This window comes from Stylophora pistillata, chromosome 2 (genome assembly GCF_964205215.1).
Source record: "Stylophora pistillata chromosome 2, jaStyPist1.2, whole genome shotgun sequence".
Classification (NCBI taxonomy): domain Eukaryota; kingdom Metazoa; phylum Cnidaria; class Anthozoa; order Scleractinia; family Pocilloporidae; genus Stylophora; species Stylophora pistillata.
Genome location: NC_142520.1, coordinates 34,516,924 through 34,537,177, shown reverse-complemented (window position 1 = coordinate 34,537,177; position 20,254 = coordinate 34,516,924). Strand labels below are relative to the sequence as shown.

General features: G+C 39.4%; 2 protein-coding genes across 11 annotated transcripts in view; one reads left to right on the top strand and one right to left on the bottom strand.

Moving 5' to 3' along the window:
- LOC111343329 (germinal-center associated nuclear protein) overlaps positions 1-13,302 on the top strand; it is a 42,608-nt gene extending 29,306 nt beyond the window's left edge. For 3 of the 7 annotated variants that reach the window (XM_088747158.1, XM_088747154.1, XM_088747157.1), the window contains exons 30-43: positions 114-233; positions 822-936; positions 1,533-1,648; positions 2,901-2,988; positions 3,763-3,836; positions 4,033-4,162; positions 4,911-5,015; positions 5,217-5,295; positions 5,984-6,259; positions 6,925-7,013; positions 7,865-8,099; positions 8,636-8,741; positions 10,464-10,570; positions 12,094-13,302. In XM_088747158.1, the coding sequence (XP_088603284.1) occupies positions 114-233; positions 822-936; positions 1,533-1,648; positions 2,901-2,988; positions 3,763-3,836; positions 4,033-4,162; positions 4,911-5,015; positions 5,217-5,295; positions 5,984-6,259; positions 6,925-7,013; positions 7,865-8,099; positions 8,636-8,741; positions 10,464-10,570; positions 12,094-12,145 (1,692 nt within the window). In that variant the 3' untranslated portion in view covers positions 12,146-13,302. The remainder of the gene's footprint in view (positions 1-113; positions 234-821; positions 937-1,532; positions 1,649-2,900; positions 2,989-3,762; positions 3,837-4,032; positions 4,163-4,910; positions 5,016-5,216; positions 5,296-5,983; positions 6,260-6,924; positions 7,014-7,864; positions 8,100-8,635; positions 8,742-10,463; positions 10,571-12,093) is intronic. The other 4 variants (XM_088747160.1, XM_088747159.1, XM_088747155.1 and 1 more) reach the window with 4 other exon arrangements.
- Positions 6,963-18,991, bottom strand: LOC148739220 (uncharacterized). Of its 4 annotated transcripts, XR_015996091.1 has the most exons (8): positions 18,123-18,991; positions 16,376-17,915; positions 13,860-14,519; positions 13,427-13,692; positions 12,956-13,094; positions 12,552-12,715; positions 12,249-12,330; positions 6,963-8,032 (listed from the first exon to the last, which is right to left on the bottom strand). XR_015996091.1 is itself a non-coding variant. In XM_088747191.1 (7 exons), the coding sequence occupies exons 4-7, from the start codon at positions 13,879-13,881 to the stop codon at positions 12,657-12,659; spliced, it is 486 nt and encodes a 161-aa protein (XP_088603317.1). In that variant the 5' UTR covers positions 13,882-13,911; positions 14,038-14,519; positions 16,376-17,915; positions 18,123-18,990; the 3' UTR covers positions 12,475-12,656. The 4 variants fall into 4 exon arrangements, 3 of the variants coding, with proteins under 3 accessions (XP_088603317.1, XP_088603316.1, XP_088603318.1); XM_088747191.1 differs by lacking the exons at positions 6,963-8,032; positions 12,249-12,330 and having other exon boundaries at positions 12,475-12,715; positions 13,860-13,911; positions 14,038-14,519; positions 18,123-18,990; XM_088747190.1 differs by lacking the exons at positions 6,963-8,032; positions 12,249-12,330 and having other exon boundaries at positions 12,475-12,715; positions 18,123-18,990.
- Positions 18,992-20,254: the final 1,263 nt, after the last annotated feature.

Here is a 20,254-nt window from a genome sequence, read left to right as displayed (position 1 = left end):
GTTCTTCTGATAAGCTGATAAGATGGCAAGATTGAGATTAATTACGGAGACAGAGAGAATTTTCGATGTTATTTTTCAATTGTTTTGTTTGTTTGTTTTTTGTTTTTTTGCAGGCCTGCTATGGTGTTTTAACGAACACAGAAGTAAGAGAAGCTATGGATACGCGGCAGTTTTTCGGATCTTGCGCGGTCATCTTCGTTGTTGACGGAAAAGAACTTAAGAGCAATCCAGAGGTAAAATGAACTTCAAAGCGTCACGCAACAGTGTCAAGGAAAGGAGTGCTTCTGTTAATGAGGAAGTTTTCAAAATGAAATTTATACAGTGGAGTCAAAGCATTCTTTTGCACGGAACAAATGATCTGTGCACTGAACTCGCTTTTGAACCCTGCCAGTGGTGGGAAGTTCCTATCAATAGTCTTAGCAAAACAGCAGCAAGGAAAACGGAAAGAAATTGCAAAGTTTAAAAAAAAACTAAAGCGCACAAGAGAAGTCTTGATTATTGTTTCTTTACTGGCCTACAATCTCTAAATTTCAATGTTTACGGTACATCTTCGAATCTTTTTTTTTTATTTATTGGTTTGACGCGAAATAAACTTACTAGGTACTGAAAATGGTGAAATTTCATGGGCTTCAACTCTCAAAGTATATAATTGTAATAAGCGCCCAGGATGCCTAATTGAATAATTACGGTATGTGTGTAGCATACCCTTACGGTTGGTTGACACGCACGTATTTTTCACAGATTTTTAGTCTTTGTAGCTATGTGATCTTGGTTTAAATGTTTTGAGAATTGCTCTCCTAATGTAGTAACATGCAATTTAGGCCCCCAGAGAAGCTCACATTCGCTTGAGACGTGTACTTGAAAGCAAGCCACCTGAACCGAGACTGCCAGTCGCTGTGATAGCAATAGACAACGACGAGCATTCCTCAACCGAAGGTAAGTTACTCGCCTACTCGTGAAATGATTAGGGGCGTGCTAAAACTGTAGGCTCAGTAACCATTTTTATTTTTCGCTGAAGCATCTCAGCGGGCCAGTATCTTAAACCTTTAATTTGATTGGCTACTCGTGCGTTCTTAACCGGTCCAGCTTTTTACAGTACGGACCACGGTCTAGAATTTTATCCGTGTCATTGGCAGCAAAGCTGAAAAGTAAGTTATTAACTGATCTAGGTTGATCCGTGTGGGGAAAAAAACTATTTTCGCGCACGGACCTCCCGCCCGGTGACTAAGAAATCTCTTTCAAGACGTATAATTGGTGGGAAAAATGGGGGAAGAGAAAAGAGACACTTCTAAAAGCCTATTACAGCCACGTGAAAAGTTATTCAATATTGTTCTAAACGGAGGCTTGAGATGACCTTGAAATGATAGATATAGTGATGTTGTTTGCATGAAAAAAGGCGTCTTCAGATACACATGAGAAGCCGCGAGTTTACGTTCAACAAAAATCAATTTTGGCTCACTTCAGTTCTCAGGGTAAAAAGTTTTGGCTTCTCAGATTTATCGGTAGTAAAATGTCTATCCCATTTGTTCCAGGAGATGTGTTATCCCTTCTCGGTGTACAGCAGCTAAGAACAGACGGTCTAATATCAGAGTACAAACTCTCCACAGTCAGCTCGCTCCCAGGCCACCGGGATGATCTGTCACCAAAGGTATCTGAGAGGTTTGACTTTATTCATGATCAGCTTCAAAGAGTTCTTGTAATGACAAATTTATCTTTGTTGCCTTTGCGAATTTGACAATTGGAATTAAAAGTTACCATTTTATTTATGCTATCACACTTTTCTCTGAACACTGTCATAATTGCTGATCGTAACAGGACACGCGAGGCCTATATGAACTTAATCCGGGACTGCAGTTAGTTTTGGTTTACTTTGCTGTATGATTGATCAAGAAAGCTCGCGCTACTCGCTCAACTAATCAGATTAAAAACTATAATCAACCGTTCAGTGGTCGCCTGTATTTTCCCGCGTTTCAGACAGTTTGCTTATTTTATGAGTTCTAATTGGTTCATCACGGTATATTCCTCTGCTCTGTTGGCCGGTTCAATACTTGGTTTTGGTTTTACGATAGTGAATTGAGATGCCCTCCTGATGGCCTTACTTACCAATGAGTTCTCTTCAGCTCAGGTGGCACAGCATGCCATCTTTTTCATCGGCAACATGTGAAAGCTACTTCTCCCTTTAAGTCACCTCATATTTCTTTGTTGGCTGTTAATGAGAATTTGAAGTTTTATTAAGGCAATATTCATCCCCACTATGTTTATCTTCTTTTAAGAGATAAAAATTCTCGTTAGCCTCCTGCTTATCAATATTTGAAAATTGTTAAGAGAATACAGCACAAGACCACTCCCGAGTGTGAATTATAACATAACCAAAGTAAAGCGCGCGCTCTGATTGGTCAATTTAGCGTCCCCCATTTTCCAATGGGTGTACGCTGCTGACGTGAGCAAATGCAAAGACTATTTTTTCCGCGCGCGCTTGTTTTTTCTGGTCGCGTAAGATTTGTTAAATAAAAGGGAACTCTTTAGCTACAATGTATCAATGTTATGTCATAAAACAAATGGTAAACACCACAGTGTACACTATTGAGTTATGGTTGCACTTGGGAGGTTTGCTAAGCACTCAAGAAGCTAGAGTCGCTCTCGGCTATCGCCTCGAGCGACTCTTACGCTTCTTTCGTGCTTAGCAACCTCCCTCGTGCATCCATAACTCAATAGTGTACGCTGTGGTGTTTACCATTTGTTAAAGGGTACAAAATTGAGAAATTTTGAGAAAGTCTTTCAACCAAAGCAACGAGCTTAGGACTGTGGCTGTAGAGAACTTGTAGTCTCTGATGAAAGATCAGTGGTGGTTAGACCATAATACCTTTTGATTAATGGTTACAAAATTGTTCTGTGCATAGCTTTGCTCAGCAGTGAGTTGGTTAGGAAGTCACATGGCTCGATGCAGTCTTCCGAGAGCGGACAACATAGTAAACTTCATTGAAAATGGTGAGTGCCGTAGCTTTAGAATCAGTCGAGTTGGCGCCCGTACACTCGCCAAAGTCGAGGGTTTGACAATTAGCAGGGCAGAAAAAAATATCTCTTTTCAAATATCTGCACGTGCAAAACAATGATTCTCCAAATCATCCCAAGAGAGTTTTTTGAACACAAGATAGAAAGGAATACCGTGCCAACCGGCCAGTGGTATTACACCTAGTCTATGCATCACTTACCTGCGCATACGAGTGTTTTTCCTCGTAGTTTTGGGTTTGAAAACAGCATTTATTGCCTTTTGATTATCGCACAAAGAAAACTAACAGTGCCATTGAGTTTGTTATTCGTGACATCATAAGCTCAGTGACGTCATTAATCACTTAATTCAGTTAATGGTGTCGTTACAAATTGACGTCAAAACAATCACGACCTCGATTTTTAAAACGACTTTGTTCAGTCAGTAGCGTCGTTAACTTAAATGACGTTAAAAAGTTGATAACATCGTAACCACCTGGAGCTACCCAAAAAACTAAAATTTGAAGTCGTGATAACCTTTCTTGAGACGAACCTGCACCGTCAGTTTAAGGCCATAGTAAAGTTGCAAGAGAAATATGGTGTGAAGATGTCGATAAACAGAATTGAAAAGGAAAACAACTAAATCTAGAATTTTTAAATTGTTAATTTTGTAATGAAAGCCATTAATCTCTTCCTCAGAGCGTTCACACCCTCTCCAATATACATCGGCTTTCCTTTTCAATGAGTGAGAGTTGGGTTTGTAATTTTTTTCAGGTCTTCAGCGATTCTTCACGACGCCACTGGCCGAGGATGTGTTTGTCAGAAGACAAGCCAAATTAGAACAACAGGTACTTATAAAATAATTTGTCGTGCTTTTCATACATGAGCCGCTGGCTTGTAGCGCGCCTTCGTATTTAAGGTTAATTTTGGGTTAGGGGAGGGGTGGGTGTGTGTCAGAGTCTAACATTTATCCATAGATTTATTAATTGGCCTTGTTGTCAAGTTGCTTTTTTTATTATCTCGTTTCGTTTTCCATTTTTTTAGTGCCCGGAAGCTATTGTTGAACTATACAACAGTGCCTTGGAACATTTAGGAGCCGTTGCTTCATCGAGGAGTTTACAAAATATGTCTTGGCCGATAAAAGAATTTAGCGATAAAGAAAACAGGGAACACGGTAAGGGTGGATTATTTCTATTCAGCCATTGATTTTTAGAGCTTTCAACTTTCCTTTATCTGTTTATATTACATTTATTTCGCTCAAATAAGCTTTATGATAGGCCCGGAAAACCCTCGCCATCTCTACAACCAATTAGATGTAAAACCGAACACAATTTGACAAATGGTAAACACCACAGCGTACACGAGTTATGGATGCATGCAGGAGGTTGCTAAGAACGAAACATGCGTAATAGTCGCCGAGAGTGACTCTAACGTTAATCTTGAGTGCTTAGCAAACCTCCTAAGTGCTTCCATAACTCAATAGTGTATGCTGTAGTGTTTATCATTTGTTTTATAACGGAACGTTGATACATTGTTGTAAAAAAAATCCCTTTTATTTAGCAAATCTTACGTGACCAAAAAAAACAAGCTCGCGGAAACTAGTCTGCATTTGCTCACGTCAGCAGCGTACAACCATGGGCAAATGGTGGACACTAAAATAGTTCCTATTGGTCGACTTGAGTACTTTGAATTTGGTTCCCCTTCTCCTAATCGAATAATAGCTTTGCATTACCCAAAGGGGCAAGAGGCAAGGCCTCGTCTTATTTCCTGTTTATTTAATGACGCCTCATTGAGGTGCTTTGTTATCCGGACAGAATATCTTCTTCTGGAAAGGAAATTTAAAAAGAAGGAAAGGAAATTAGAATAAACAAAAGGAAGAAAACAAGAGCAAAAATCCTCTAAGTGTTTTGCTTACTTTTTAGCAGACATACCAGATGTTACATGGAACAGTTACGAGAACTTACAAAGAATGAATTCCCTTATTATTTCATTAAAACTCCCTCCACCTCCACCAGCGGCTGTTGAGGGTAAGAAAAATTTTCTTCATCTTTGGAATATATTTCTGTTGTTCAGCGAAAGACATCCATTTTGAAGCTTGCTCGACGACTGACCCGTACTCCATCGTGAATACTTCTTCGAGCGAGACTCCCTCGCGGAGAGGTCTACCGGCATGCTTCCTTTAAGCTTTTCCAATACCCACCTTCATAGATAATCTGTTTATTTTCTAGGCACATGGGAATCTGAAAGAAATTTGTGTCTGAAATACGTTCGAAGTTTGTCACCAAACACCGCCAGCCTGTTAAACAGGTAAGTTTGACAGGATTCCTGCAGAACAGGCCTCGCAAAGGGCAAGTCATGCGCGATGGGAGGCGCTCACCCAGCGCTTGTCTCCGTTTACTAGTAACCGTGAGAGATATTGGGGTTTGCGGTGTTTCGGTGTTGACCCCTTTTTTTAAAGCGGTAGTGCGATGAAGAACGACTCGCATGGCAGTGTTGCGGTGATCTCAAACCTTACGTAATACGATGTTTATAATTTTAGACCAAATGTGTTCGGTTAAATAAATCATTTTCGGTGTGGCAGTTTATCTTTTAACCTTTTTAAAGCTAGATTTTGAAACCCATTGTTAATTCTCGAACAAAGTACGCAATACGTCCGAGCTAATTCTTACTAAACATTAGTTCATTAACCCAGACCGTGTTCGCTAATCATTTACTTGACCCCAGGACCTTCACCACACGCACTATCGGCCAGCCTAAGATCAGTGCGAGGTAAAGATGATTGAAAACAGACCAGGAAAATTCTGAGACTTTAATATATCGCGGTGTCGGTGTGTTGATAATGTTTCTTGTGGTGGGTGATGCGGTGTTTGTTCTATTTTATTTGCGGTGTTGAGGTATTCACAACCCCACATTTCCCCCTCAGTAAACGCACATAAAATACGACTGTTCTGTGGGCTACTGTCTAGGTTTCTGAGTTATTCCATGTTACTTTTAGGGTCAGGTGGGTTCTCTCACGCACCCATCGAGCATTGAACGGTATCGACTTACCGCTGGCCAGTCCTTGGTTATCTGCATCTCAAGTTCCCTGGCCACTCGTGCTGGAAGCATGCGTAAACTTTCGCTTAACCCCACTACATTCAGACCCAGGCGTAGAAGAGCAGGACGTGTATTTCTTACCTGAGGAGTTGGACGCGTTTTATCCACCGTCTCTCTGGACGCAGTCGGTGAACTTATCAAAGGAGGAAGCGGCAAAGGCGAAGGGTGAAAGCAGGTATTTTGAGTACGCGTGCGTATTCTTTTACAGACTTCCTAGCCATCTCATCGTTCAACTGATTAGAGAGACATTTTGTCCAAGTATTAATAACAAGAGAGCTAGAGAAAATGATGGGCCATTATTTACTCTTGGACGAAAGTCCTCGGTAAAGAACGGTGATTGCAGCTAACGATTTATTTGGCAGAAGAATACCTGTTTTCAGATCTATTGGTCCTATGCAAAACGGAAATTTGAATCCCCCACATTTTCCATAAGTTATTTGGGAGCGGAAACTTCGGGGGAAAACTATCCTTGTTTCCACCTCGCTCGGAACATTGTCTCCACGGGTTATGCCGAGGGCCAGATGTGGTGCCATTAGCGACGGTGAAAACGCGCAATTCTTGACAGAAAGGGAAAAGTTATTCATAAATTGGTGTTTTCTTAAAGTGCCTATGACATGTTTTTTGTAGAATTTTTATGAAATGAAGGTTTTTTGTAGGACCTGTTTTCAAAAACGCCCAAAAAGTTCTCATGGCATAGGCACTTAAAGCTTCGCCGTGGTGACATTATTAACTTCTTCCACCACAAAAGTAGCCTCTTGTTTTTGCTAGAGTTCTATGAAACTCTGGAAGAGTTAGAAGTGTTACACAGGTGTCTGAGCTAAAGTGAATGTTAATTTTCAGTCTGGGGTTGTCTAAACCAAGGAAGACCAGAGACACAGTGTTACACGAGTCGTTTATGGACATGGAACAGCAGTTTCACGAGATAACAGGTATTATGGCATCTCTCGGTTAGTCTGTGCGTTATGATTGGTCAATTTAGTGGGCTGTATTTCACTTGACAACCTGCTAAATTCAAAAGTTGGTTTTTGAATCGAAATCTCCCCTCGCCTCCCCCCAAAACCCATAGGTAAAATAAATAAGTTAAAAACCTCGGTATTTCTCGGTCCGTACTGAAAGTTACAAAACCTCGTATTTTTTTATCTCGGATTCAAGGTCCGCACGCTTCGCGCTTGGGTCGTAAATCCGAGCGGAAAAATACTTACAGTAGGGACCTTGAGTTCGGCTATTAGGAGGTAAAAAGTCAATGACATTTGCGTTTTTATCGTCTCTTCTATCGTCTTAGGCAGCTGTTATTATACCTAAACGGTACAAAGAACCATCAGCGACCCTCTTTGCTCTCTCTTTTTGATCAGAGAAAATGCACAAAAAGCGTCATTGGGGACGTTGTATGACGTTATCTGGCAAGACCCCAAACACCTACAATGCCCTCCCCTACAGGGGGTATAAGTGAATACTGTGAAATTGTCGAGGACTTAAAAACATTTATGCTGGTTGCCTTGTGCTTGTGTTCCGTCCAAAATTAGCTTCACTATACTGTTTATCATTCTTTATGCCTTAGACATCTTGATAAACTTCATCAGTAACGTGGGGTCAAGTGCCCCTGTTTTTGTCTCTTCCTCATAAATTAGCAGCACAAGAGAAGGACCGTCGATTTTTATGTGGCTACACTTTAAAGCCCCACGGCTCCCCCCCTCCGCCCTCCCCAAAAAAATTACATTTGATCGCAAGTCGATGCGAAGCAGTCTCGTGAACACACTTTGCCTATTTCATTGTTATTTAGGTTCCTCTCCATCTCTCGCAATACCATCAGTGGAGTTTACGCCTTCGGTCACGTCATCCTATATCTCGATTCCATCAGTCACGCCACTATTAGTAACGCCAGCTCTTGTCCCGCCAATTCCACTTGCGTCTTCCGTGGATATCGAATCTCCAAGTTCGTCTTCCCGGTCTGAAATAAGGATAATGAGCAAACAGTTGAAATCTGCTGTGGACCAAGCTAAGACGAAGTCTAAACGGTAAGAGAATTTCCTTCATCTTTCAGATTTGGTTGCGAAATGAAAAGTATTCAAATAATTTTGAATTGAATGGAGGCGGCTTGGTCGACTCGTTTCCAATGTTAGCTTGTCCTCCTAAATAGAGCAGGAAAGATGCTAACTTTTGATGTCGGTAATAAAATAGAGACGTTTTTTCTTTCGTGTCGTCACTGTTAAAAGCTTTTGCTATTTTCAGAATCTATACTTTCTAAAATGTACAGTAATGTATAGTTTTCCATGGTTCCTTTTAAAACGTCGTGCGTCGGAAATTTTCTGAAAGGCACCCTATTTTGTTGACAGTAACCTTAAATACATACTTCATTATTTCTTTCCAGTTTCCTGGGGGAAGTTTTCAATATTTTTCAATTTCTTGGGGGAGCTTTTCCATATTTTGATCCATAGTCCGAAAAGAGTGTTAGATAGCGAGCTGGTTATAACTTGAGTGTTACGATACAGATTCAAGAATGGTTGCTTTTATTAGAAATGTAGTATTTATTAACCCTTTACGTTCCTTTCAGATTTGAAGAATTATTGAAAAACGCTCTTAGTGAGGGTGAAAGTCCTCGGGCACTGGGAGAGAGCTCGTGGAGGAAAAGAAAAGCGCAGAGCCTGGGAGAAAGCAAGGTAGACAATTTACCTAATCTTTTACATGTGAAGAGTTCTGACTATCCCTTGGGGGTTTCCTGACCAAAATAAACCAGAGTGAGCAATGTAAAAATTACTAGGTATACAAATTTAACGAAAGACATTTCAGTTCGACAATAAAATTTTTACAGAGATACAGTTGAAAAGTAACTACGTAAGAACAATCTTCAACAAGAGTAAACAGTACATTTCTAGAGAAGGAGGCCTACCCATGGTTACACCTACCTACATTGACTGGAAATTAGTTATTAAAATCTTCTCTCCGCGAAACGAAAGTCTCCAGCAGTTCGAACTACAGACGTTTTCTTCAGTTCCCCTTTTTTCTTCCCAGTCAAATTCTATATTTACGCATTCTTCTAAGCGGAGACTCCTAATTGGACGCGGACATTTTTTAGAACAAAAATTGGATTTTTATTTTGTTTACGCTCTCCCGCAAGCGGAAAAAACACCAAAGTTGCATGTATCGACGGCAGCAATAAGTACCGTGTTGCGGATTCTGTATATTTCTTCTTCTTTTGTTTTTCGCTTTTTTCCTATTTTGAGTTTTAACATTTTTAAAAGTCATTAAAGAGTTTCAGTTGCTTCTTTTGGCTACCGTTTAAAACATGTAATTAACACCCTGACTAACTCCCTCGTAAGCGGGCATCTGTTTCTTTAGTGTCTGCTTGTGGGAATACTTCTCATGGGCGGGCAGCTCTAGAAACCGACACTTTTTCCAATTCCCGAAGGTATCCGCCCACAAATAGTCTGCTACACAGCAGACTATTCGCGTTACGTGACGACCCTAAGAACGGCTGTGTGGCAGACTACTCGCGTTGCGTGACGACCCTAAGAACGGCTGTGTAGCAGACTAGCCCACGAGAGAGTTGAATGTATTCCAGTCACACTTTCGGCGTAACATCGTACAAGTTGTGAAATGATAGCCACAATAAACTTAATATCAGCTGCAAAACATTGGTTTGGCATGACTTCAGTACAAGGAGCAAAAAGACACCCGATCATGATGCTAAATCAATACTTGTTGAAATTCCAGGAAGAAATAGTATGAGACTTGTATTTAGGTCAAAAGGATAAGGCCTGAAAATAATTACTTAGCCTCCTAATCGAAAGTACCCCCGGAAAAAGGTAAATTGCACTTTAAAAAACAAATTGATTTTAGCATACGTACTGCGTAGGTCATTTCCATTCGCACTAAAAGCCATACGAGAAACTAATCCCTAAATTACTGCAATTAATCAAGTTCTTCCTCGCTTATATACCTGAAAGCCAATCCCGAATTCAACGCACTTACCTTGATATAATGCTTATACATTTTCATTCTAAAATAAAAATGAGCAATCATTCAACTACTTTTATGATGTCAACAGTCAAAGTATGAAACACCTGTTTATTTAAAAAGTGTACAACAATATTCCAAGAAAACTTTCACAAGGTCACAAACAAAATACTAATTCTAATTGAATTTTTATAAGTTAAAGGTATTACAGATCCCGTAGTTTTTTTTTTTTAGTCTTTGGCAAATTTGACTTGAAAAAGAAAAAAGATTACCCACACAGCGACTTGATGTATTTCAAGTATAAAGTCTCCAAAATTTTTAGTCCCATTAACGGTGTTTTAAACGAATAATACATCAAATAATCATAGCGTTAACTTTGACAAGTCTTAACTTCTCTGTCACTGTTTCCTTTTTGTTCCTGTTAGAAGTCGCCAAAGTTTCTTGAGGGAATGAATCTGCCGGATTTTGATGTATCTTTCGGTTCTCTGAAAGAAAGCCTGCGCCACTTTAATGAAACACTCAAGTCACAAAGGTTTGTGTGTTGTTGATATGAAGAACAATTATAGCCGGTTGTACGGAAAAGTGTACACGAGAAATAAGTTACATGTAATTTTTATATCACCTTGTAAGACAACGCCAGAGAAGGCTTTGATCAAAAATTGAATCTATTTTTAGTTGGAATTTCGCGAAAGGAAGGATGTGTTCACCGTTTCTTACTTGCTGCATCTCAACTTCAACGTAACGTATACGAGCAGCGATAATTTACCGTGGGGGCTTCCGTTCTCAGACTACGCAAATTTGAGTGAATTCACATTGTTGTTTTGTAGGGTACGGCTAAGAAATGTATAATTACAAAGTTCAGACACGCACGCACTGAGCTATTGTTCTGCCCATTAGATTTTTTTCGTTTTACCGTGTCTTCCTTGCTGTTGCCGTCGTGGTTTGCTTAAGGTCCCTAATAGGGACTTTAAGCAGTCAGGACGGCAACGCCACGGAAGACGTCGATTAAAAAATGAGTTTCTACTTTTAGTTAGAATTTCGAAAATGACTGCATGTGTTTACCGTCTTATAGGGCGCCAGACCTCACACTCAACATAACGCATAAAAGTAGCGTTGAGTTCGAAATGCGAATTAAAATAATTTGCCGCCGCGGTTTTGCTTCGCATACGACGCAAATTTTGGTGATTTCACGTTGTTGTTTTGCAAAGAACGGCTAAGAAATGTACAAAGTTTTAAAACGCACGTGCTGGGCTATTGTTCTGCCAATTAGATCTATTGTTTTTCCACGTTCTCGTTGCCGTCGCCGTCGTAGTTTGCTTAAAGTCCCTAATATCGGTAGTTACTTGGTGCAATCCTTCATACATGCATCAATACAGAAGAACATATGAGAATACATGGTCATTTGCATTCATTAACATACATTAAGGATTACACCAAGTACTTACCCTAATATCAAATTATGACGCTGACCGCGCGTTATGTAATAACGTAACTTTTCGAAAATTGCGCTTGCCAAGCAATCAGCAATCAACCTGTGTCGTACGTAACAAAGCCTCGCGGGCTCTTACGATGACTTCAGCACAGATTGTCGAGACATCTGTCAAGGTCACTGACATCAGTCTTTGATCATATACGTAATCTTTGGAACCAAGACAATTCCATTAGTTTTTTAGCCAGTTGAGAGAATCGCGAGAACAGACACGGACATGAGCTATTATGATTTGTAATGATAAAATTTTCATTTGACCTGCGGATTGAAAATCCAGCGAAGAACTATTCGTCGCAGGTGAGCAGATACCTTCGTGGAAAGGAATAACCTCCTAGAGTATACCCCGCTCCCAACGTGTGGCTTTGCATTTCAGTTTGTAGTAGTGCTTAACTTGCATTTAGGAGACCGCAATTACTTTAATTTAAGCTCACCAGGGAATATAATTGCTTTAATTGATACAAACGAAGAGAAAAAACTGAGCTGACGTTCTAACTGGTTCAATATTTTTTGAATAGTTTCTTTGATCGTCATGGGAACATTCTATTTTTATTTGCTTTCTTCTACAGACGTTCTGACAAGTTCACAGAAAGAAGGTTGAGAGAATATCTGGACTCGTAACAAAAAGCAGACCCATCATTATAACATCCTTATTACAGATTAAGATAGAAGTTTTGCAAAATGATATGAGATTGTGATTAGAATGTTACAAGATCTTGTTTACCTGTCATTCTTAAAGATTTTACACCAAATACAGCTGTTGTTGGAGGTGGCAGCCTTCATTCCCATAGCTAGGAGTAGGAACTCTTGGAAACAATATAAAGTTCATGTACATTATATAATACTACAGTGGGATCTTGATTACTTAATCCTTCCTGAGAGTTTAATTATAGTGAAACAAATCCAATGGCAATGACTTTTTGTTTGAGTTAAAATCCAGATCTTTTGTAAAAAAAAATGCATTCTGTCAGGAGAGATAACTACTTTTTCAAAATCTTAATGAATATGTACATGAAACTTAATTTACCTTGTAATCTCCTCCCAGGAAGAATTCTAAGTTAACTTCCTGGCCATCAACCACAATATGACCCTCTTTGATGGTGGCATTCACATCACAGATGACATTTGTTAGTTATGCTTTTAGAGTCTGCTGCTCCTCCTTTCCCTTGATGATGGCAATAGTGTGGTTTCCTACAAAGGATAATTTTTAAAAAAAATTGTTTAACCTCCAGCGTGTGAGAGACCACTTCAAGCTTATTTTGCTGTCAATTTCTTTTATTAGTTTTCGATGTTGAAATTGTGCATATAAAGGGAATTTCTAAATAGTGTTTGTATTTTTTTTTTTTTTTTTTTTTTTTAAAATCATGCTACATGTAAGCTGGCATTGTCTAAAACTGGTTTAGTTGTTTGCTCTTCCTATAAGTAACTTACCTGAGCTTGACAAATAATTTTGTCCATTCTCCACAATGGCAAATGAGCACACAAAAACATTGCTGCAGCCGTGAGACATTCTGTTGCCATCTGATATCTTCACTTTAATGTTTTGTAAAGGCAATTCAATATTCTTCAGCTATGAAAAGAATACAACACAGAAAACGATTGGATAAAACTACGATGTTGAGATTTTGGTTGGCCAGGGAATGAAAAAAAAAACAATTCATTTGTATCAAACAGAGGCACAGTGTGAATGAAATCCTTAACATTCTCTGTTTTGGCTTAACTTATTGTATAGTTGGCAATATCTCTTTTTGACTTTAATATTAAACATGTTAAACATACTCAAACATGTTTGGGCTTATATGTGAAAAGGATTTTTTTGTATCTGAAGACTTTTACACTGGGCATCTGGGCATTACACTGGGCATTACACTGAGCATCAAAACAGATTATAGTACAACTTACGTGCTGTCGAACTTCATGCTCCAGCAGAAGTTTGGATGGCAGCTCTGCACCTGGAGCATCTCCTAGTGTCCGTGTAACTTCCCATTTACTGTCCAAAACCTTGGTGCAGCTTTCAGTTAGATATGTCATGGGGAGACTATTTTCAACTTGGGTGAGTTCATGATATCCCTCCAGTGAAATGGAAAATCTGTCCATAATAAATAGGAGAGCCCTGATATTTTCCTTCTCCTCCTCATCGAGGTTGTCATAGGGCTTATTAGGTTGGCCTGTGAGAAAAAAAGTAGAAAAAGCCTAGTTATCAAACTGCACACACTAAACAGTATAAAGCCTAGTTACCATTTCAAAGCGAGAGTTAATTTCTATACTGAGACATACTGTAGGGCTACTGGAACAAGCTTACTTTATTTCGAGATTATTGTTGCTTTTAACATACTTGTGTTCTTCTCAGATGACATATCATGACTCCCCTCTGAACAGACAATACTCTGCAATAAAGGAAAAAAAAATCCTTGATATTGAAGTGTTTTGGTAAAACTAAACTGGGGTGAACTATGGCTACCTTCAGACAACTGGGCCTTAGTGATGATTACAACCTATGTAGTGGTAGTTACCTTTATTAAATTCTTGACTTTTAAGGTTACATTGATCAGGTGACCAGTAGTGTCTTCTAGACTCAGCGATTGTGGACTCAGCCCATATGTCTCAGCAAACCATTGTGCATTTTCTGCCTTTAAAGGCACACACAACCCACAATTCCTCTATTCGCTCCGACGAAGGGCTAACGCTCGAAACGTCAGCTTTTGTAATCGTTACGGTGGCCAATTTACCATTTCAACTTTGTTGATATATCCAAATTATTTCGTTACTCCCACCGACGCAGCCCCAAACAGTTTCTTTCGAAACTATCAGCCTTGACTCCGATTAGTCTTATTTTGAGGTGTGCTGCACTTTTGTTCAGGGCAGGTTGCCAACGGCCAAGTGAAGCTGAGAGGCTGTTTAGAGGGAATGATATTACCCCACGGACAACCTCCTAGCAGATCATTAGCTATTGTCCTTCCTTACAAGGGTGCATCAATGTTGGATCAGCGGGATTCTATTGGACACAAAAAATATTTTTCTCAAACTGGACTTTGTTATGTTTTACGGCCAACTGGATCTGAAAAGATGTTTAGAGGGATTAGCGGAATTCTATTGCAAACGGTAAATTTTTTTCTCTCGATGAATGGTGTTGTGTTTTATGGCCAACTGCAGTTATATTACACAACGGACAACACCTTAGTAGATAATTAGCCATCGTGTTACACAGGGGTGTGTGTTTGTTGGATATGAAGGATTCTATGGCAAACGGTTTATTTTTTTCTTAATGTAGACGCTGTTGTTTTTAACTTTGACGAGAAGATTGCTGGCATGCGGAATCCAGATTCAGATCCAAATACGTGAAAAACTTGTTTTGCACCTTCGTATCACGTGTCAGCTAGAAAGGGCGAACCAGGTATCTGTGTCGCCATATAATGAGCTGATTATAAGTTTTTCTTTTCGGTTAAATAAACTACAGCAGGTAGAAATAACAGTGAAGAAATAAGCTATTAGGTTGACGCAGTACTATTATCTCGGAATATTAAACTTTCTTATATTTGACAATTATTCGCCGAAAGCGAGGTGGATATCGTCGAATAATCCCCGAGACGAAGTCCAGGGGATTATTCAACAATATTCACCGAACCTGAAGCGATAATTGTCTTAGTATTATTTCAGAGCTGAAAAAAAGAGAAATTTTTAAAATCATAAGATTTTTGTAACATTTATTAACATTTTATTTTAACATTTCATATAAACCGCGTGGAGTGGTTTATATAGCGTCATATAAGGAACCGGTCGACCAATCAGATTGCTAGAAACTCTTTGCTCAGCTCTGAAATTATACTAAAGTATGATTTAGACTATTTAACTTACCTATGTACGTAAACCTCGTTCCAGCTGCATGTTATGGCTATTGTTAAAGCTTCACGCCGGGTGAAACAAAATAAAAGTAACCTTGAAAAGTCGAGCCTTCGTTCTTAGTGTCATTTTTTGACGAAAGGAACTTTTGAAAAACATTAAAAACGATAGTCGCGAAGAATTGTTTATTATTGAAAAAAAAAACAAAAGTTTACTTTTTCACAGAGGGAAAAAAGTTATACCTTAAAGACCTGCCACATTGCGTGAGCTGAAACTAGTCTCTCAAGATGAAGTCTTCATCAATAATTTAGTCGCGTGAAGCCACGACAGTCTTTTTAGAACAATTTTGAGCGAATAATGTCAGTCTTTGCTTCTCAGCATATCTTCATGAATAGCTTAGTTTCATGAACCTATCACAAAACTATTGAAAGATGAAATTCATGATGCAGGATTTTTTTTGCAAAGTTTTTAAAGAATGAAATCATTTTTATTTCAGCTGTGGTGATTTTTATTTCACAAACAGCTTCGAAGACATTATGAACAAAATCTTATAACATTTATACATCGCGAAATCTTCGATGAAATAGTCCAGTTAAGTCATCATTTGTTACAAAAGGATTAGATCCGCAGATGGATATTCCATAAACCTGACGACATTCTCAAATCCTTTATTACGCTGAAGTTTACACAAATTGCTTACTAAGGAGATACCAATTAGGGGAAATTAGTGATAACGGAGAGGTTGAGAATTGTCTGCATTTTTTAAAGTTAATAAAATGGTCTTTGTGACTACAGCGATGGCGTTTATTGTTATGATCAACCCGCGCAAAGCGATAGAATGGGTAATGCAACAGGATCTTGTGATATATTCTCACGAGAAGGAAACAGAATAAACGAAAATGCGGTCGCTATAAAATCAGCAGAGCCTTGATACGTAGACTGTAGTATTCACGTTTTGCATAAAACGTGAAGCTTTAATGAACGCTTATCGGAAGATAACAAAAGCTTTACCTTTGCTAGAATTGAACTGCAGTAGCTAGTGCAACATGATTTGTACTTTTTTGCCTGATGAGGCAAGTGTCTTATACCTCCATATATGGCATACTGCAAATAAAAATATTAAAGTAGACAGTGGTAATGACAATGATAACGGTAACGATAAATACCTAAAAAAAATTCCGAAACCAAATGAAATGGGATTTTGAACTCAAACTCAAATCGCTGTCGTTAATCAACCCGTGGTTCGTTTCCTAGAGAGCAATAACTGGTGATCAACATTTCCTTAAAAACTTGCCAAACATTTCTTTTCTACTTTACGTTTCGTCGCCGTCTAAAGTCCAAGCAAGTGCGATTTACACGGTTAGGATTATCGCCCCAAAACTTGCTCAAGTCTACTTTCAATTCCTCGCATTCAGACATGCCTCCCTTGCCACGCATTAAAATGAGTTTCATTTTAAAGGGAAGATTGACCGTCACATACTTTCTGTTAACTTTTTAAGAAATTCTTCTAGTGCTTTTCAATACAGGGCACAATTAAAGAGATCCGTAATTTTTTTTTTCTTAAGTCTAATAAGCTCAACCTTGAACAAAGGGGGTTAGTTTCTTAAGAAACTATGGTGATGCGTCAGTGGTGTTAACAAGGTAATTTGATTGTGTCAACCAGGTTGAAATTGTTAATTGGCCACCGTAAGGAGTTAAAGACGGTTGACGTTTCGAGCGTCAGCCCTTCGTCATTCGCTCTGACGAGGGGCTAGCGATTGAAACGTCAGCTTTTTTAACTCTTTACAGTGGCCAATTTACAATTTCGACTTAGTTTGTATAACCAATCCGCATCAAACACTTACGTAAGCACATAAATTGATGCAATTTCCACTGATCCACCAGCGGACTGGTTCTCAGTTTGTTTGAATCACTCGAATGCTTGGATTGACCTGACTCTCATAATTTTTGTCCAGAGTTTTAGTGATTTATTTCCTTCTTTCTCAACTGGGTGAAAAACAAAATGATAGGTCGCTCAGAGCGAGGAGTCAGCTTTTGGCGGCAGTTTTTTTGTCTCAATGGGGATGAAGATTATCTACTCCTAAATGCTGTTTTATGGCATTATCAAGCATAAAAAGGCTTCAAAGCTCCCAATACAGGCTTCAACTATAGGTTATAGTGATAAATTTCGCATATAATTGAGTCCGCTTTTTGTGCTTTGATATTTTTGAGTTGGGGTAAAGTACCAAAACAAAGCTTTCGTCAATTTTCTGCCGGAACATGAACACCCACTCGAAGGGCAAAAACATCATCTGCGCCGTACGTAATAAAAAATGATAAAATAAAACACCATAAAATAAAAGATCTACTAGGTAAGACTATTATAACAATGAAATGGGCTCCAGGAACACCTCTAAAGCTGACTTCAACGGCATATCCCATAGACGATCACTGCGATCTATGACTTGGAAAAACTACCATAATTTGCTCCGTTGAAATGCACCAAAAGTGCTCGCAATAAAGTTTTAATCCTCGTTGCTATACATTTTTTAAAGACTGCAATCCCCAGCGGCTGTAAAGAAAAAGTAAAGACAATATTAATAGAATTATTTTTAAGTTGGGGCACTAGTAGGAATTCTAGAAATTTGACTCGAAAGCTAATGCAAATTCAGAATAACATCAAAATTCTCCCGTTAAAAGGGGCCTTCTGCCTTACGATCGTCTTAAAATACACACACCAAGTTTATCACAACACAAATTCTAAGGTCTTCAGACTCACCTTAATTGCTTTGGCACTTGTGGGAACATCCGGAAATCAGCTGATGTTAATTTAAATCCCGATGATTTGCCAATTTCTTAGCTGTTTTTAGGCAGTTTAATCGTCAAAAATCTTTGCATGGGAAGTCGAAGGAAACCCCAGAGGTACCCAGAGCGTTAACAATGTATGTAGGTATTTAACTTTCTTTCATCTCGTTCCACGACAGCCCCTAGAAGAGTAGTAGATCCCCCAGAGAAACCCGCCATCGCAAGCTCGAGAAATCAAAATCGGTCAGTGTAAAACGAAGACTGCGGACTGCAAACCGGGGGTAAGATGCAGACTGAGGGTAGAATGCAGACTGAGGGTAAAATGCAGACTGCAGTCACTGCAGACCAGGGGTAAAATGCAGACTGAGGGTAAAATGCAGACTGCAGTCACTGCAGACCAGGGGTAAAATGCAGACTGAGGGTAAAATGCAGACTGCAGACTGCAGACCAGGGGTAAAATGCAGACTGAGGGTAAAATGCAGACTGCAGTCACTGCAAACCAGGGGTAAAATGCAGACTGAGGGTAAAATATTAATAATAAAAAAACGAATCTTAAGGATGAAATATAGAGTGTTCGTACCCGTAAAATAAAATCACGTCAGGACTCACGAAACAAGCAAAGGCCGCTTCACGCAGTATAAAAGTCACGTCGTCCCCAAGTCACATGGCACTATAAAATGTCAGAAAACGAGGACGACGATCTCATGGTAATTTTCGATAATTTGCGTTGTCTTTCACAAACTATGCTCGATACCTACAAGTTTACCTTGTCTTGTTGTTGTGCTGTCGTGTTTTGCTTGCCTTGTCTTCCAAGCAATAGGCAATTGACCACTTTCAAAGATGGCTGCCGGATTGATATTCTTTTGTTTAAATTTAAATTAGCCTTTCTGGCCTCGTTCTCCAGTTCAAAATTCAAAAGAATGCATTATCTCAAGCGAGGCTAGTGAGGCTAATTTGAATTTAAACAAAAGAATATCAATCCGGTAGCCATTTATGAAAGTGGTGTATTTCCGAATTACTTTTGGCCTCTTTTTCCAAACGAGGCCTGGTGCTCAACCATTCTTGTGAAAATGAGATTAATTTGCATGTGAATTAAAACTTATCATCATATGAAAGGATGAGCACCAGGACTCGTTTTGAAAATGAGGCCTAGGGTAATTCGGCTATTCCAAGGCCATATGAAGAATTTGAACGCTGAAAGAGTTACTCGGTCCCAGACCTATTCGCGAAAGCACAATTCAAAATGGCCGACATGTAAACAAAGGTAAGATGCATGCATAGCATTACCATCAGTTTGGGCGCTTTTGGGAAACTTGGTTCAACAAATGGGGAGTTCAAGAACTAGAGGTTGATAATATGTTTGACTAAGGCAAATAAACGCCTTTTGGTTTGAGTTTTCGGGATTTTGAAAAAAAAATTACGGGTACGGGTAGGAACACTCCCAAGTCTTGTTTTTTATTATTAATATTTTATTTTACCCCCAGTCTGCATTTTAACCCTGGTCTGCAGTCTGCATTTTACCCCTGGTCTGCAGTCCGCAGTCTTCATTTTACCCTCAGTCTGCATTTTATCCCCGGTCTGCAGTCTGCAGTCTGCAGTCCGCAGTCTGCAGTCCGCAGTCTGCAGTCCGCAGTCTGCAGTCCGCAGTCTGCAGTCCGCAGTCTGCAGTCCGCAGTCTGCAGTCTGCAGTCCGCAGTCTGCAGTCCGCAGTCTGCAGTCCGCAGTCTCCCTTTTACACTGACCGAATCAAAATGGCGCCAGACAGAATGCCCCATTGCTCTGCGAACCCTCCAGCGAACCTTGTGTTGCTTCGTTTCGTTTCGTTTCGTTTCGCAAAATACCATAAGTCGACCGTTATTGGTATTTTGCCAAACAAGGCATCTAGCGAGAACAGTTTTCGTAGAAAGGGAATAATTGGAAAGAGTTCCATATAACCCCATGCATTGATTATGCATCCACTTCTTTGTCTTTCACGACAAAACTTTAAAAACAAAGTCTACTAGTTTGAATGCATAATTAATGTATAGGCTTAGATGGTACTCCTGCCGAATAATTTCTTGTCGCGTCTATAAGCCTGTCTTTGCTTTATCTAGCAAGACAATTTTC